General features: G+C 45.1%; 1 protein-coding gene across 4 annotated transcripts in view; it reads right to left on the reverse strand.

The window, feature by feature from the left end:
• Positions 1 to 8318: 8318 nt before the first annotated feature.
• Sema6a (semaphorin 6A) overlaps positions 8319 to 15825 on the reverse strand; it is a 120874-nt gene continuing 113367 nt past the window's right edge. For all 4 annotated transcript variants that reach the window (XM_023566491.2, XM_005005198.4, XM_003473280.5 and 1 more), the window contains one exon: positions 8319 to 10908. In XM_023566491.2, coding sequence (XP_023422259.2) covers positions 9710 to 10908 — 1199 coding nt within the window. In that variant the 3' untranslated portion in view covers positions 8319 to 9709. The remainder of the gene's footprint in view (positions 10909 to 15825) is intronic.

The raw sequence follows: 15825 nt of genomic DNA on the forward strand, positions 1-15825 counted from the left end.
CCTCAAAATCCCTTACAAACTACCACTCTGCCCTGGGTTTAATCCTCAGTACCTCACACATTCAAAGTAAAACTGAATTCTCAGGAAGCTGCACTCTGGTTGAGCAGTAGGGAAGGCTGGGATTGGGGGAGCAGATCATGGGCTGAGCCTGATCATGGAGCACTTCGGTTCCTGCCAGGAAAGCAAGCACTGAAGACGTGTTGAGGGGAAACGGCTGACTCTGCCAGCTTGAGAGCAACTCAGAGTGAGGCAAGCCAAGGCCACCAGCTGTCATGTGCTGGGGCCCAGAAATTTACAGCTGAGTTTTGCCATGCATCCTAGGCCCCACGGCCTAGGCCTGAGATCCTGTCTAGAGCAGCAGTTTGGATCTAGCAACTGGGAGGAGCCCCAGAGGGCAAGGAGGCAGAATTTAGTCACCAGTGCTTCCCAGACCACCCATCTGGAACAGACGAGGATGGTGTCATAGTGTCAAGTCCCTGGAGCCTCTGCGTGGTCACCGTGTGGCTGAGATGGCCACACCAGTAAAAAGGAACCAGAACTCTTGAGCAGGCCAAGCAGGGCTTTGTTTAACCAGGTCCAACTGGCTGCTTTTTTGACAGATAAAATAGTTAAGGGAGAGGAAAAAAAAGAGATGTTTTACTGATTAGCAGGCTGGGAATGTAGTCATAACTGATGGCTTGGAGGGCTGGGATCTCATTCCGTGCACCATATTGGAGAAGAGGTACATTGGTTTTGTTTGTTCCAGTGAAACACTTCCCTCGCAGTTGGGCATAGTTAGGTCTATTTTGCAGATGGAGCGAATGAAGTGGCAGAATGACTGCTCCACAAACAGCAAGGCCAGCTCAGACTAGAATGGAGGCACACTGCCTTCCAGGCTAGCATGGCTTGGGTAGGGGCGTGCCAAGCTGCCACACACAGGATGACTGTCCATAAAGCCCGTAGGGGCTGAGCTGTGTGGGGTAGTCTGCAGCACTTCTATCCTTCATGGCACCCCTCCTCCAACACACACATACACACACACACACACACACGCGCGCACGCGCGCGCGCACACACACACACACACACACACACACACATTTACATACACACCGTCACACCATTACCTCCCTGCCCATGTCTGTCTGCTGCTCTGGCCAAGTAATTAGAGAGAGATAATCGTTTTGGGTCACTATTTCCTGAGGACAAAATATCCCTTTGGTTTCTTGATGAGAAAGCCTGGCAGACTGAGTGACAAGGAAAAGTTTTTGATCTTGCTTTTTATAGTCACCTAATTAAAATGAAATGCAGATGCTCTAACACCTAGTAATTTTCACCTCACGTTGGCTCCAATTACAGCCCTCTCCTACTGACTTACACTGTTTAAATTACAAAGTCGGAAGGAAATATGACTATTTACCTGTTTTTATTCATACATCCAAGTCTAACACATTATCTTTTCTCCCCAAGCAAGAAATGTGATCATAGGCTTTCTCTGTGCCCTAGAAACAGAGAGGAATAAATTTTTGATTCTTAAATAAAATTAAACACCAATAGGAATATAAAATAAGCAAATACCTATGTCAGCCTTCAAGGGGCAATTTGCTATACAAACACACACACACACACACACACCACACACACACACTATCTTGTCCCCAAGAAAGGAAGAGGCAGATCCTCAGAACAAGAATAGCATTTGCAGTTCACACTCAGAGTGAACTGGCTACAGACTCTGACCCTTTGGATGAGGGAAAGGTGGTCCAAAGTGCTACTTTTAGTGAACTCCTAATTAGGTAAATAGTATTGCATGCCAGGTGGAAATGAATTAGAACTACCTTAGTTGATTACACCTAAGGCTCCTTATTTACTAAAAAACACTAAGAAAGGCACTGAACTGAGAACAGGGTTTTAACTGTCCAGCAAACACACAACAAACAAACAAGCACCAACCAACCGAAGAGACAAAGTGGTACTGAAAGAAGAATGGCCACTTCCCTCTCCTCAAAATGGGTCTGAGGACGTTAGCAGGAGGGGAGCGGAGGGTGCCTGCAGCTTGCAGTGCTGGAGTAGCTTCTCAATGCGGGGAGCCGCCCAGCAGCAGGAGAGAGGCTGGAGCTCCCCACAGGGCCCCTTCTCCAGCTGCTGGTGAACTCCAGCAGGGCAAGCCTGTAAGGTTAAGGACAGGAGAAAGGTGGGGATCAGAGCAGGAGAGTGGAGGTGAGGTGAGGCTTGAGGGGTGAACAAAGACAAGGATGAGAATCTGTACATTTCCTCTTTGTTCCCAATTCATCCTGGTTCTATTTTTTTTTTTTTTTTTTGTACTGGAAATCAAACTTAAAACCTCAGGCTTGTCAGGCAGGTGCTGTGCCACTGGGCTCTATCCCCAGCCCTCACCCTGGTTCTTGGAAGCCCTTTAAATTTCCTTTGTGACCTGTGGGCATGGGTACAATAAACTCACAAAGCGCAGCCTTTTGTCCTTTTTTCTTTCAAGGAGGCCTGTGTCACTGTCCCTGAAGGGAGGCACTGCCCCTGAGAGAGGCCACTGCATTTGGCTTCAGGTCCCTCCTTTCCTGCTTTGTTGACAGTTCCTAATCACACCACTGGCAGCAGCATTCTGCAGACTCAGGAAGGAAGAGATAGCTATTCAATGATGGAAAAAATATTAGCGCACAATGCCCTGTAAGCAGCATGTGTGTGACTAGCTTTTATTTCGGGAGCTTGATTGTTGGGACCATCTCTCCTGGGAAATGCTGTAGGAGGCTCCTCCCCTTTCAGTGAGGCAGAACAATTATGTAACCTGAGGTGTCCCCAAGAGAGCCTGGGGTGATGTCAACACACAGGCTTTTTGAAACGCGGCTACATCTTTTTGTTGATCATCGCTCTAACAGGTCCTTCCTCTTCCAACTCCAGTTGCTGTGTGTGCTGTTCATTCCCACACATTGTTATGAATATCAAATAATAGAACAGACATGATTATGTCTGCAAACTGTAAAATGTCATGCATGCAAATATCACTGTTATTGATAGGAGCAAAACCTACCGGTCCCTCTTGGGTGCTGGTCTCATTCTGCTTTTTTATCTTTTTTATTCAATAATTGTTAGTCTTTTATTGAATTTGTACTTTCACACTATTGTGCAAAATGTTCAATGTCCACACCAAAGAACTGACACAGGGTTTTGCTGAGATCAACTCTGTCCCACGTCCACATAACATGGTCAGGGTGGTTGTCATGAGGCCCAAGAAACAAAGAATGTTTGGTTCCCAGACTATTTTTTCAACGTCTTTTTTTTATTGTTGTTGTTATTCTAGAAACCCTTGAGAATCCTGCCCCAGTTTCCTCCATGCTGATATCCTGGCATTTGGCATTGTGTCCAATGCCACTTTCATCCATTTCTTGTTCCTTTTCTGAAAATCATCCATGAAAAAGCTTCTGATTTCATTGCACCCACTTTTCCCTTCCATTAGCATCCCTTATTTGGACTATCACTGCAGCCCATTAGGTAGGCTGATGACTTGCTCTGGTGATGTGGTTAATGATTCTCAAGGCAGTCTTTTATCTGAAGGGGATTAAGAAAAATAAAAAGTTGTCAGTCACCTCCATCAGTGTCGGTGAATTTGCTGAGAGTTTCCTGTGTCCAGGATCCCCTACAAATACCCTGATTCCTCTTTCTGAAATTGTGGAACCCCCATACTTTACCCAGAAAACAGGTGACAGGTCTTCCAAGGGGAACACTGTCAGCACACACAAGTTCAGATCTCTGTGATATTTTCCATATGAAGAAAAAAGTCCTCCTGACAGCATTTGCGTGCAGAAATGTGTGCATCAACGTGTGTGCAGAGGGGGATGGGGAACCCTCTGCCACTCAGCTGCCTCCCATAATTTGCTCAAATTTCATTTCCATTTGCTACAGGGACATCTGCACATTTTTCTGTCCATCCACATTTAATGCGCATCAGTTCAGCCCTAACCCTCTGTGGAGGTCACTGTGCCCCATTGCCAAACATCCCGGGGGGTTACAGCTAAGGATACACAATAATCTAAATGGAATAGTGAAGATCCCCATCTGCCTGGCAGATCCGATCAATAAATGTGAGCCCTTCCTTCCCACTTCTGTGCAAGAGATGCGTCACCACCTGGATTGGAGACAAGTGTGAGCCTGGGCTTCTAAGGGTCAGTGAGTCCAGCCCAGCTGTCACAGCACTCAGTCGGGAAAGGGATTATACTCTTAATCGTGTTATTTTGTTACTAAAAGGTTCTTATAAACTCCCCTCCTCCTTCCCTTCAAGCAAAATATACCAGTGTCTGAAATTGGAGGTGTCTTTCTGACACTCTCACTTGCTGACTGATTTCTTTTTGAAAGAGCTTTTGTTCAGGCAGTAAAATCTAGACTTTGTGCTTCTGGGCCATTTTGTCTGGCTATTGCCAAATTGCGAGGCTGAACAACAAGACCAGTTTATGTTTACCTGACATGTCACTGGAGCAAGGCAAACAGGCCCAGCAGGTCAGCTCTGGACCCCAGAAATGCCTGGCCCGAGTCTGCACAGGTGCAGCCACTCCTCAGGGACAGCGACCTGCAGATCTACTGCAGAAATCCCCAGCCCCTTTAATAAGCATGTGAGCAAATACACAATTAAAACTCTAGACTGGTTGAGGTGTTTTTCTTGTCTGAGCAGGGGCATCCCTGTGGCTTCAGCTAAAATACTGGCTACACCTGTTCAGCCTCTGTCCCCTCTTCACCATCCCAGAACAGAGGTGACTGCAGAAAAAGCACACAAAGATCAGGTTGCACTGTGGAGACTGTGCCAGTCCTGTGTTCTGTGTGCCCAAGCAGCCCCTGCCTGGCCCAGATGAAGGACTGGTGTGCTGGACTGGGGAAGGGAGGCATGTATGTGTGTGTGTGTGTGTGTGTGTGTGTGTGTGTGTGTGTGGATGGTGGGGAGGGCTTTTTCTGATCAACAGTGAGAGGGAGATGCTGTCCGGCTCTGCAGCATGCTTTTTGGAGCTAATGTGGCTATAATGATCTGAGCGGGTAAGGGTAGAAGATGACTTTGTCTTCACTGAAGTTGCTTTCCTCTGGTTTTAAGATCATCACCAAATGCTTTCCTCAGTAGTCCCTAACTTCCCCTCTTTTTTTAAAAACAGAAGGTCCTGTTAGACCAGTTGTTGACCATTCTGAGTTCTTTTTTTTTTTTTTTTTTTTTGGTCTTTTTTGTTTTTTATCGGTACCAGGGATCGAACTCATGACTGCCTACTTGCAAGGCAGGCGGTTATGCCGCTGAGCTAAATCCCCAGCCCCGACCATTCTGAGTTCTACAGTAAGGCATTTATGTAAAACTGGGCAAGGCCAGCCTGCTGATGGCATGTGCAGAAGGAAGGCCTTCCATCTGGCAGAGGGGACAATCACAGAGGTGGTTCACTATGTTTCCTATAGAACCTGAAGTTAAACGTGGCCTTTCCATTTGTATTGCTCCTACCAATTGGGCCTGTTAGAAGACACATTGGCCATCCAGCCCGGAGCCTCTCTGGACCATGCCAGTCCCCACATTCCTGCCAGCCAGCTCTCTAAAGCTCTGACACATGCTTGCTGCCTCATCTGCTCCCCCGCAGCACAGCTGAAGCCCTCAAGGATCATCCTAGTCTGTCCCCAGCCAGCCTTCCCCTGTTAAAGGCCTGCTAGATCTTCCATTTCCCATGAACCGTGCCTTTGCACAACTTTCTCCTCATCCCGAGCTAGTTGTCCAGAGAACTCATTCTGTGAGAGCCATCTCAGAAGACGCCATGTGACCCCAAATCTGGGGAGTCCCTTTAGCACTCTGTGCTTACATCTGAGAAGGGTAATAATGGGGGTCATGTCAACACATCTTTGGAAATGAGGTAGTAACAATACCTTGTGAGCTCCATGCCAACAGTGGCTGGCACTGAGGATGCAATTCAAGAGACACAACTGGAGATGACTTAAGACTTCTGGACCAGACCAAGAGATCACTCCAGGTACAGCTTCCCACACTTGAGCTGACCAAAAACATTTTGAAAAATTACTTTAGAAGGTCAAATAGCTGAAGACTCATTTACATAACAGCTTTTTTCAAAATACCCCACAGGGGAAAACCTGATCTAGGCATTTCATAATGTTATTCTGCAAAATGAAAACCAAGCACGCCATCCTGATAGAACTCCAATCGTGTCTTCTGAGTTATGAGGGAAATGCTAACAAGGAGTAAAATCCGGGGCCCTCTCCCTCATTAATATGTAAAAGGGCTGACGTCACATCTGTGCCAAGGATCTATTTTTAGTGGATGTTACACACTAAAATCCAAGCCTTGATCTCTTACCGACCATAAATGTTTGATGATGAACAAGCCCATAAAAAGAAAATGCATAAAACGAATAGAGGGCTCAGTGCGTGCTCCGCCTTTTAATTACCAGTGGCTTCGGCTAAAATCCTGCTCCCGGCTTGGTGCAGACAGGGAACGCACATCAGTGATTTTGGTGGGGGGCTCAGGATGTGGGTATTATCACAAACACATGTGTCAAACTATATATATATTTCTGTGTTGCAACCCAGATAGAGATGAAAGGAAGTGTCGAGTCCTACAACACAAAAGCAGGGGGTGAGAAGAGTGACTAAAATAAAAAAAAAAAAGATAAATGAAAGGCAATCAGGACACAAAAGGTAATGTAGAACAGTCTGATTTTATTACTTTTAATAAAGAGCCTTTTCTCTGCTTTTTTTCTTTTTTATCCTTTTTCTTTTTTTTTTTTTTTCTTTTTTACAACATACATTAAGTTGTCAATCAAATGTTAGGGGATGTGGAGACGGCAGGAAAATTGGTGACATCACAGTATTTTTACAACTTTACAACAAATATAAATCTGAGTTGGTTGCATCTACAGTGTCTAGCAAGGGGGAAAGCAAAGGCACACTTGGGTTCGTGGACCTTCCCCCACACACCGTGGGGAAAAGACAGGGATAAAACACTTCGATGCCGAAGACCAGCTCCATACACGTGGGCACTGGTGGACACTACTAGGGGCGGACTGTGGGATGCAGGAAGTGGGACGCACATTTGGACACAGGTCTCCTTAACACAGCTGGGCAGTGATGTCCACTGATGCAGGCACAGGACTGCCCCTGAGTGGGCACTGCACCATCAGGACTCCCGGGAGCACAGAGGAGAAGGTGGCAGGGTGACAAAGGTCCACCCCTTCCTCACTTCTGCATTTGTGAAGAAGTGGCGAGGGGGAAAACAACATTTCAGTTTCTAGAAAAGAACTGATGGTATCAATGTCTAGAGCTTCTGGGATGTGAATACTGACTCCACTGAAAAACAAAACGAAACCTAACAACAGTCTACCCCAGTAAGACCACAAGGGGCTCTCGGGGCCACGGCTGCATCCCCATCCTGAGACGCGTGCTCAAAGCTCCAGGTGAATGCGCTAAACATGAAAACTGTCCTTGTCGGTCTTTTTCTGAAGTTCTTTTTTTTTTTTTTTAATTTTTATTTTTAAAGACAAAACTAAACCCAGAAGATCACACTGGAAATAAAGAGGCAAAGCAACCACCAAATATATTGTTTAACTTTTTAAAAAAAAAAAAAAAGAAAGAAAAAAACCCACTAACAACCAACAACAATACTCACAGTTTACAGTACGCTGACCTTTCTTTTGTTGGTGATAAAGTAAATCAAAGTCCCTTCCATGTGCTCCAACAAAGGAAAGCCAAGGGGAGAGTACTACAGGCCATTCTCTCCTAACCCTTTACAAACAATAATAAAAGGATAAAGAAATTTTAAAAAGTTAAGAAAAAAACCCCCTTTTGCCCCAGTCAATGTTTTTGCCACACCGTGGTGGTCAGCTTTGCACTCTGAGTTATCATTAGTCACAGCAGGGACCAGCCCGCCCGTGTCTACCTCCACATTGTCTTTTGGCATGCACTGCACGAGTGTGCCGAGCCCACGCTCAGCTTCAGAGATGGCTCCCAGGTGCCAGCCACACACGGTGTGTTTTGCAGCCAGTGGACACAGCAGAAAGGATTGGGGCTTTAGTCCCTTTTCTGCTTGCTAATGAGGATGTCACCACACTGAGATGACTGAGAATGTTAGGGACAAAGAAAGCTCTGGAGGAAGGGGGTCACCACCCACCACACTGGGGTGCGGCTTGGAGGCACAGCCAAAGGGTGGTCAGGTTGGCACAGCTAGAAGGCAGTGTGAAATGGAGGATGTGGTTCCACCTGACATTCCCAGGCTGCTGCGTTCCAAGCATCACCACTGCATTCTTCTATCTGCTTGACTCTAATCTTCCAGAGGGCTGGAGTGAGAGTATGGAGGAGGGAGGATTCAATAAATATCTGCATTTATTTCAGAAGAAAGGAAAAGCTGATCATAGCAACAGTTCACAAGTGTACACAACTCAGGGTGTAAGGCACAAATTTACATGTGGAAAACAGGCTATTCACAGATGTAACCCACGAAAAACCTGTGTGATCAAACCATGAATTTATGCAAGGTAGCAGCCAGCATATTAATGACTTAACACCGTTGGTGGATTTATTTTGCGGTCTTACATGCAGGGTGAAATGAGATGGCGGATTGCAAGCTGGTGCCTGCACAAAAGGTAGCAACCAGTGAAAAAGCCACGCTGGCCCCAATGGATGTGCCGTTCTGGACGTTTCCGTCCTGGTTGCTCTAGTAGATGGCATCTGGAAGGACTTTCAAACTTAATTAATGTTTTGCATTTTACAGGCCGGAGACCTGATCCACAAATTAACTGGTAGCTTTAAATAAATATTCCCCTCCTAACTCTTCGCTTCAGCTACAGACCAGACAATCCAACCAAACAAAGCTCAGAATTCCAGCTTTGACTTATTTACTCAGTGAATTTATTGTAAAAATAAAGAAACTCAATTATTCCAGTTAATGGATTTCACGTTAAATAGTTTTAACTTTCAAGGGGCTTCAAAAGAGCTGTCCATAGGAGGATATATGGAAGAGTCCTTTCCTTAAAGAAAAACAAGTGAACAATAAATAAAGAGTTACTTGCGTTAACGGTCACGTTATTTCATTAAAAGAGGAGGAGCAGAAATCTATGACATAAGTTGCCCGACATGGCAATGATCTGCTGTTAACAGGAAGCTGTAACACTGGTGGGCATTTCACAGTATCTGTGCGTAGTAAACTTCTGCCATTGTTAAAGTCTGAGTTAGAATTATCAATGAATTCTTTTTTTGTCTTTTAAATTTTCATGACTTTAAAAAAAAAAATGTGTCCTGTGTTTTGCAGTTTGGGAGGCTAGCCCAGTCGGGCAGCACTTCGTGCAGTCATGGACAGAATGCTGTGGTTGCTGTTCACATGTGTGTGTGTGTGTGTGTGTGTGTGTGTGTGTGTGTGTGTGTGCGCGCGCGCGCGTGCACGGGAAGTGGAGTGGGTATGTGCTTTTGGCTCATGTTTGTGATGATAACCGAAGTCTCTCGTGGGTCCGACCTGCTGTAGGGTGTGGGGGTGAGTGAAGAAAGAGAATGGAGGCGAGTCCCCCTGTTGCAGACCTTCACCAAACTGCGTGGCCCGATTTGGGGAGTACCCCGGTGTCCCAGAGAGGAGGATGCATGTCCTCAGCGCTGTCCTAGGCCATCTGGATCTGATGTGTGCTCCAGGCGGGTGAGAACCTCGCTGAGCTGAGCGGATGACTCGCCTTGCCTGCTGGTTCGACTCCTGACCCCTCCCCCTGGCATTATGTACATGCGTCATTGGGCTTCATGGATGTGGAAAGGGGAGCAAAGGAAGGTTTAGGGGGTACGTCCGGCTTTAGCGAGGGTGTGCGCTTCAGCCCCGACCTTGTCAGTGAGTTGTAGGCGTTGAGGCTGGGCTGCCTGGAGACAGTCACAGCCTGGCTGGAGGGCTGAGGGCTGTGCACCTGGATAGAATCCACCCTCTGTGGGGCGGGGGGCGGGTTGTCTCCCCTGCCAAAGCTCTGGTTCCGGGACAGGTGGGAGGAATTGGAGGAGTTAGTATTGTTTCTTTTGAGAGTGGTGGCCTGGTGGCTTCTCGTGAGCGAGTTCGTGGGGTAGCTCCTCTTATAGTCAAGCCCATAGGAAGAGGAGTGATGCATTTCCAGACGCTTGCTCAGGCCATTCTGAGACAGGGAGGCTCCAGGAGGGCCCAGGGAGGCCTCGCGTTGGGGAACTTTGGGGGGCAAGCTGTCCAGGTTCTCCACGAGATTCACCCCGTGATTGGGACTCTTGCTGCTGAGATGCTCCTTGATGGTCTTATATTCTAGGGTGGCGGCCTGGTCCTCCAGTGCCATTTGGGCCACCTCACTTATTTTGGGCTGCTCCACGTACTCATGCTGGTAGCCCTGCTGTGTGATGGGCAAGACCACCACGCTGGGGATGTGGCTAGGGGAGGCCCGGAGGGGCAGGTCTGTGGGGATCACAGGGGAACCCATGGGGGGCATGTCCTTCGTGCAGGCATTGATGAGGTTCTGGTTTCTTTCCCACTCGCGGCTGCCGCGCCTGGGCTTCCGCTTCTGCTGCAGGGTCGGGGTGGACTCCGGCGTGGGCAAGGCCGTCAGGTCCATGTGGTGCTGGTCAGCCTTAATGAGCATCTTGGCCGTGTTGCTGGGAGTGGCGAGCTTGCCGTTGTGCATGAGGGGTGTGAGGATGGCCTCCGGCTTTGGGTCTTTGGACTGAGTGTCCCCAAAGAGGCCACTGAGCTTGGTGACGCTGCTCATGGATCCCCGGCGTGAGTGGGCGAGCTCTTTCTCCTTGCGCTGCACGACTGCCACGTCCTTGCGCCGGTGATCGCAGACGCAGTACACGATGATACCCGAGAAAACAGCCCCCATGACAAAAGCCAGAATCACCGCAATGGCCAACAGGGTGACAGGAACAAGCTGGTCATGTCCTTTGAGGTAACTTTCCCGAATCACTCCTGCAACAGATATTGCATAAGGTGTTCAGAAATGAGAGTGCACTGTGAGGCTTACTGTTGCTTGGCATTTACCCTGGGCATTGGTAAGAATAGTGAGTGACCGTGGCACCTCTTCAGGGTGCAGCTTGCCAAACATTTAACTAATCAACCCTCCCCTCTTGGTCTTGCCTATGCAAACTGAATTCCTTTGTTGCCTATTTGTGTTTATCACACTCTCCAAGTACAGGGTTTTTCTAGCTAGCTACACTCCATGGAACACGGCAGGTTTTAGTTGACAAAATCTGTCTCTTTTCTGTCTCCCCTTATACATTAGAGCAACTGAGGTAGTTTGTATCTGGAGGAAGATACAATGGTATGCATGTTAAATGGACAAATCACACAGCAATCCAGGCTTGCAGCTGGGCTCCTTTCTGATGACTTCTTGTAGCACCAAGTCTCTGTCTGGAGAAAAGTGCTTTTCAAAGAACTAGGGAATAGAAGGTATATGTCATTTGTAGCAAAACAAAAGAGATAAAGCACACAGATTGCATCCCCAAATTTCAGGTTGTATATATGCTGAATATTTGAATGGAATATTACGATTGAGATAACAGGGAAAAAAGACCATTTGGGCTTCACCAGTTAGTGGATTTAAAAAATGCCAAGCCCCATTATAATGCTTACAGTTTCCTTGCACTCTGAGGTTCTTCAGGAGAGTTGATCCTTTCAGTTTAATATAAACTACGTGGTTACACCCATCTACAGTCTTATACTATATTAACCAAGATGGTGCACTTCTGAAAAAAGCTGCTCTCCTGTTCCTGCCTAGTCTGCCACCAGGCTGAGCAATGCTAATCAAATGCAAACACTGAAGATTTTATTTTTAATACCAAGTGAGAATATGGATCACAATTGTCAGATGCTAAGTGCTTGATGCAGTAGCTAAAAAAAAAGTCTCAAAAAACCCAATTCCTGCCTCTGGAGACTGAAAGAACATGAATACGTTAGAAGCACTGCATGGGCTGAGGAAATGTAAATATTGTTCCTATTATGGAAATGATAGCAAGACAGAAAATGTACCTTCTTCAGTCTCAGGAGACACATCTGTCATCTACTAAATCAACTCTGTCTGGAACATGTTTAATGCATTATACTGGCAGGTATCAGTGGCATGGAATCAGAATGAAATGAAATTAAAAAAAAAAAAGAAAAAAAATTCTCTATGCAATCCCAAATTCACAACATGCAACCCTTAAGCTTCTGCTGGAAAAAAAGGAAAAAAAAAAAAAAAAGGTTTTTCTTTAATGTCACAGCTGAGACCTTGAAGAAATGCAGCTTTATTGTGGGGGGTTCTTGCTAAAATATTTTGATTACTGGAGAGATGGTTTTAAAACCCAGAAACGTTGGCCTGAAGATTGAATTCTTTTCTCTAAAGGATTCTTCTCGCAATTGTGACAATAAGTTTGGTTGCTGTAGAAATGATTTTCCTGTGACAAAGGACTGTGACTTCAGGTGGCATAAATAGAAGCAGCAAAGTCTCTTGAGAAGAAACATTCTGTGATTAAACAAATACCCTTGGTGATGAAAGGCAGTCACCCTAAGGAAAGTGTTTAAGGTGGTAAGATGCTGAATAATTCCCAAACATGACACTTTCCCAATATTTCCGTATTTATCTTCATCATCTTTTAAGAGGCAGAAAGCAAGAAGCAAAAATCCACTAACTCACACCTTTTGTGTGTACCACTCTCTACACAGTGGGATATCTTGCAATCAAATATGTTTTAAAAACATATTTGTCAGCCAAGAAAATGTGCTAAAGAAAAAAATTCTTCCTAAAATTTGCATTTCCTTTTTGTTATGCGAATAGCAATTCATTTTCCTTCAGTTTTGATTGTATGTGGGTTCTATTGAACCTCTTTTTTTACCACCTACACATGAATGCGCCTGGAAATAAAACGGATTTTATTTCTCTTATTGAGTTGGTGATCTCAGTGGGCTCAATACTGGTAGGTAGGCAACCAGGGAGGGAATATGTACAACTTTTCATGGCAATGAATATTTCACAGCACACTTTCAGACAATTATTTCCAAGCATATCTTCCTCAAATATGTTTAGGTATTATAGGGCACTATCTACACCTGACTTTGATACTCTACAATTCAAATTGCCATTTTAGATTTCACGCTGACTCCCTATCTAAATCCCACCTGACTTGTCTTCCAAAATCAAGTAATTTTTTTCATGTTGGGCAATCAACCAGTCTATTGTGCAATATATCCAGGAATTCCATGTGAGTAAACAGCGGCAAGAATGGTCAAAGGAAATTAATGATCATGGTTCTTGAGACGTGCAAAACCGAACAATATCTATCTCACGATTAGGTGATTCGAAGCGGACGTATGTGGTTTGGCCACACCTCCACCTAAATGAAGGTGTCCACCCATCTGTGATCACCAATCTTCTACATAGACTGCCCCTAAAGAGCCTTGTAGGAAGATGGCCTTGTAGGATGAGATGGTCCCCCATCTTCTGTCACTTAGCTTACAGCAAGAAATTTCTGTTTGTGCGGCGGCCTCGCCTCTTAACCTCGGCTCCTGGCAGGCAGCTGAGCACACCAAGCCTTTCATGACACAACGAGGCTAGAGCTATGCATTTGTTTCACTGGAAAACAGCTAAGTTTTCAGATGAACCCACTGCTTTCTAACCTTTCAGCTCCCACACACCGTTCTTCTTTCATGCCTGAAGTTCTTTAGCTACCTTAGACTCCTGGAAACCTCTCGCCCTTTCACTGGGAAAATATTCTAGTGGATGACATTGGAGTTCAGGTTTTTAGTTGTTAACAAGTCAGGGAGAATCGGACCTTTCAGGAAGATGGTGTCTCAGATAGTTTTTTCTAGCTCATTTTGTTATGTAAATATTGCCCTTAAAAACCAGCTCTGTATCTCTTCATCTTATAGACTCACAGGCAGGGGACTTCTTCGTTTGCTTGTGAGAATTCAGAATAACCTCTGTGTCCCCCAACTTGGAAAGAGACCAGAGATTAAATTGAAAATGCAGTGAAAAAGGCAAACCTTATTCTTAGAACCACTTTCCAAATGTGAAACTCTCTGCTCACATCATGTAAAAAGAGAAAAGGATCAAATTGCCTCTGGCCTGGCCATGGTGAAGGATGGAACACAGCAGGCTTACTTAAGAGCCTCAGGAAAAATGCCCAAAGCCACCACTGGGAGACCTGAGAACCTTGGGTCCCAAGCTCCTATTTCAAACTGCGTGACTTTTTGGCCAGGGACAACTTTGGGCCTCAGTTTTAATCTGTAATATGGGGGTAATACAATCTTTCTGCCTTACTGGGTGTTAGAAGAATCAAATGAAATAAATAGGAAAGCAATTAAATGTTGGAGTTTGCTGGTCAACTTTAGTGGTCAAAAGAAGTCATCAAGGTAAGTGTTGGCTGCTAGGGGACAGTCACAGTTGCTCTAGCTGTTTCTATCAGCTAGTGATCTCACAGGGGTGAAAGTTTTTATCTGCCCACGTGTGGTCAGAGAGAAGAGATGCTGAGACAACATCAAAGAATACTTTTGTTTCAGGGTTGCCTACAGGTCTTAGATTGAAATACTGTAATTAAAAATTATTGAATAAAACACAGTAATTATGATTCCACGTGGAGCAATAATCCTACAGACAGCTCCTTGAAAGTTGGACACAAGTATTTGTATTTATATTTCTAACCATCCACACCACTGATTAACAGTGCAGCTAAATAAATGATGGTTGAATACATGGATTTTCAATATATTGTACAGACACTAAATGCACTTGTAAATGCTTAGAAGTGAGTGTAATCTTGTTTTTGCTGTCATAAAGGAATTATATCTCTAATCATGCCATAGAATTTTAATAGTACTATGCATTGGGCAAAAATAAATTATGAAAGCACTCAGTATTTATTCAAAAATAAGAAACTACTTTAAAAATGAAACTAAATTAGCTCTAGGATAATTCCAAAAGATCAAAAGAAGGTAAGTGGTTACATGTAATAACGAGAGTGCTCTGGTAGAATTGAAAAATTTGAAACAAATGCATCTTTGCAAAAGGCAAAAGGCAATTGGCTAGGAGGTTTGGGTGGCCTTTGCCTCAGGCTCTACAAGAAGCCCTTGGTGAGTGGAAAGCTTCTGTGAGACACTTTGTTCTGTTGCTTAATGTCCCCCACTGCAGTGGGAACAGTCAGAGGAGGCTTCCCTGCCCTGGGGAGTTCAAATGCCTTCCTTTGCCACCCCTGGGCCTTCTGCTCTCACCAACTGAGTATGGGGCATTAGTAATGAAAACAGTATCTGAAAAATCCTTTGCATTGATTCATTAACCGCCAGCTATTTCTCACTAGTCATGAGGTGCTAAATGATTATTCTTTCTGCCTTCCTGTGCAGGAAGCAAGGCGTGCAATGGCTTAGGCATTTCTCTGAAATCATGCCTTAAATTGGCAGAAGTGAGAAAGGATAGAATATCCAATGCATTTTCTCCCCTAGGTGAGAATTTTCAGATGCTGTCAGGAGGCCTCAGGAAGGTAGTCTGAAGATCTTCAGAGGCCAAAGCAGAGAAAATATTATGCACAACTCTGCCCTTGAAGCCCTGCAACACATAATTCAAAACAAAAACTATGAATTTTATGAGGAAGTCTGATACAGTTCCAAATTTTACTTTGATGAAATTACTAATGAATTCTGCAAGATCAAACCCCAAATTCTTTATTTAAAACAGTGTGGCTTCAGGCAGCCCTGCATAGAGAACTGTACCTGCTTAGTTAGTGCATACTCAGAGGGCCAGCACCAGGTTCTGGACCAGTTAGTTTCCAAATGATGCTGTCTCCTAACACAAGGCTGTGATTCTCTCAGTGTCTTTGTTATTATTCTCCTGGTATGTCAAGCCTTTTGGTTCCAAGC

The sequence above is a fragment of the Cavia porcellus genome, unplaced genomic scaffold (genome assembly GCF_034190915.1).
Source record: "Cavia porcellus strain 051 isolate PalLab524CR breed Dunkin Hartley unplaced genomic scaffold, mCavPor4.1 scaffold_19, whole genome shotgun sequence".
NCBI classification, from domain to species: domain Eukaryota; kingdom Metazoa; phylum Chordata; class Mammalia; order Rodentia; family Caviidae; genus Cavia; species Cavia porcellus.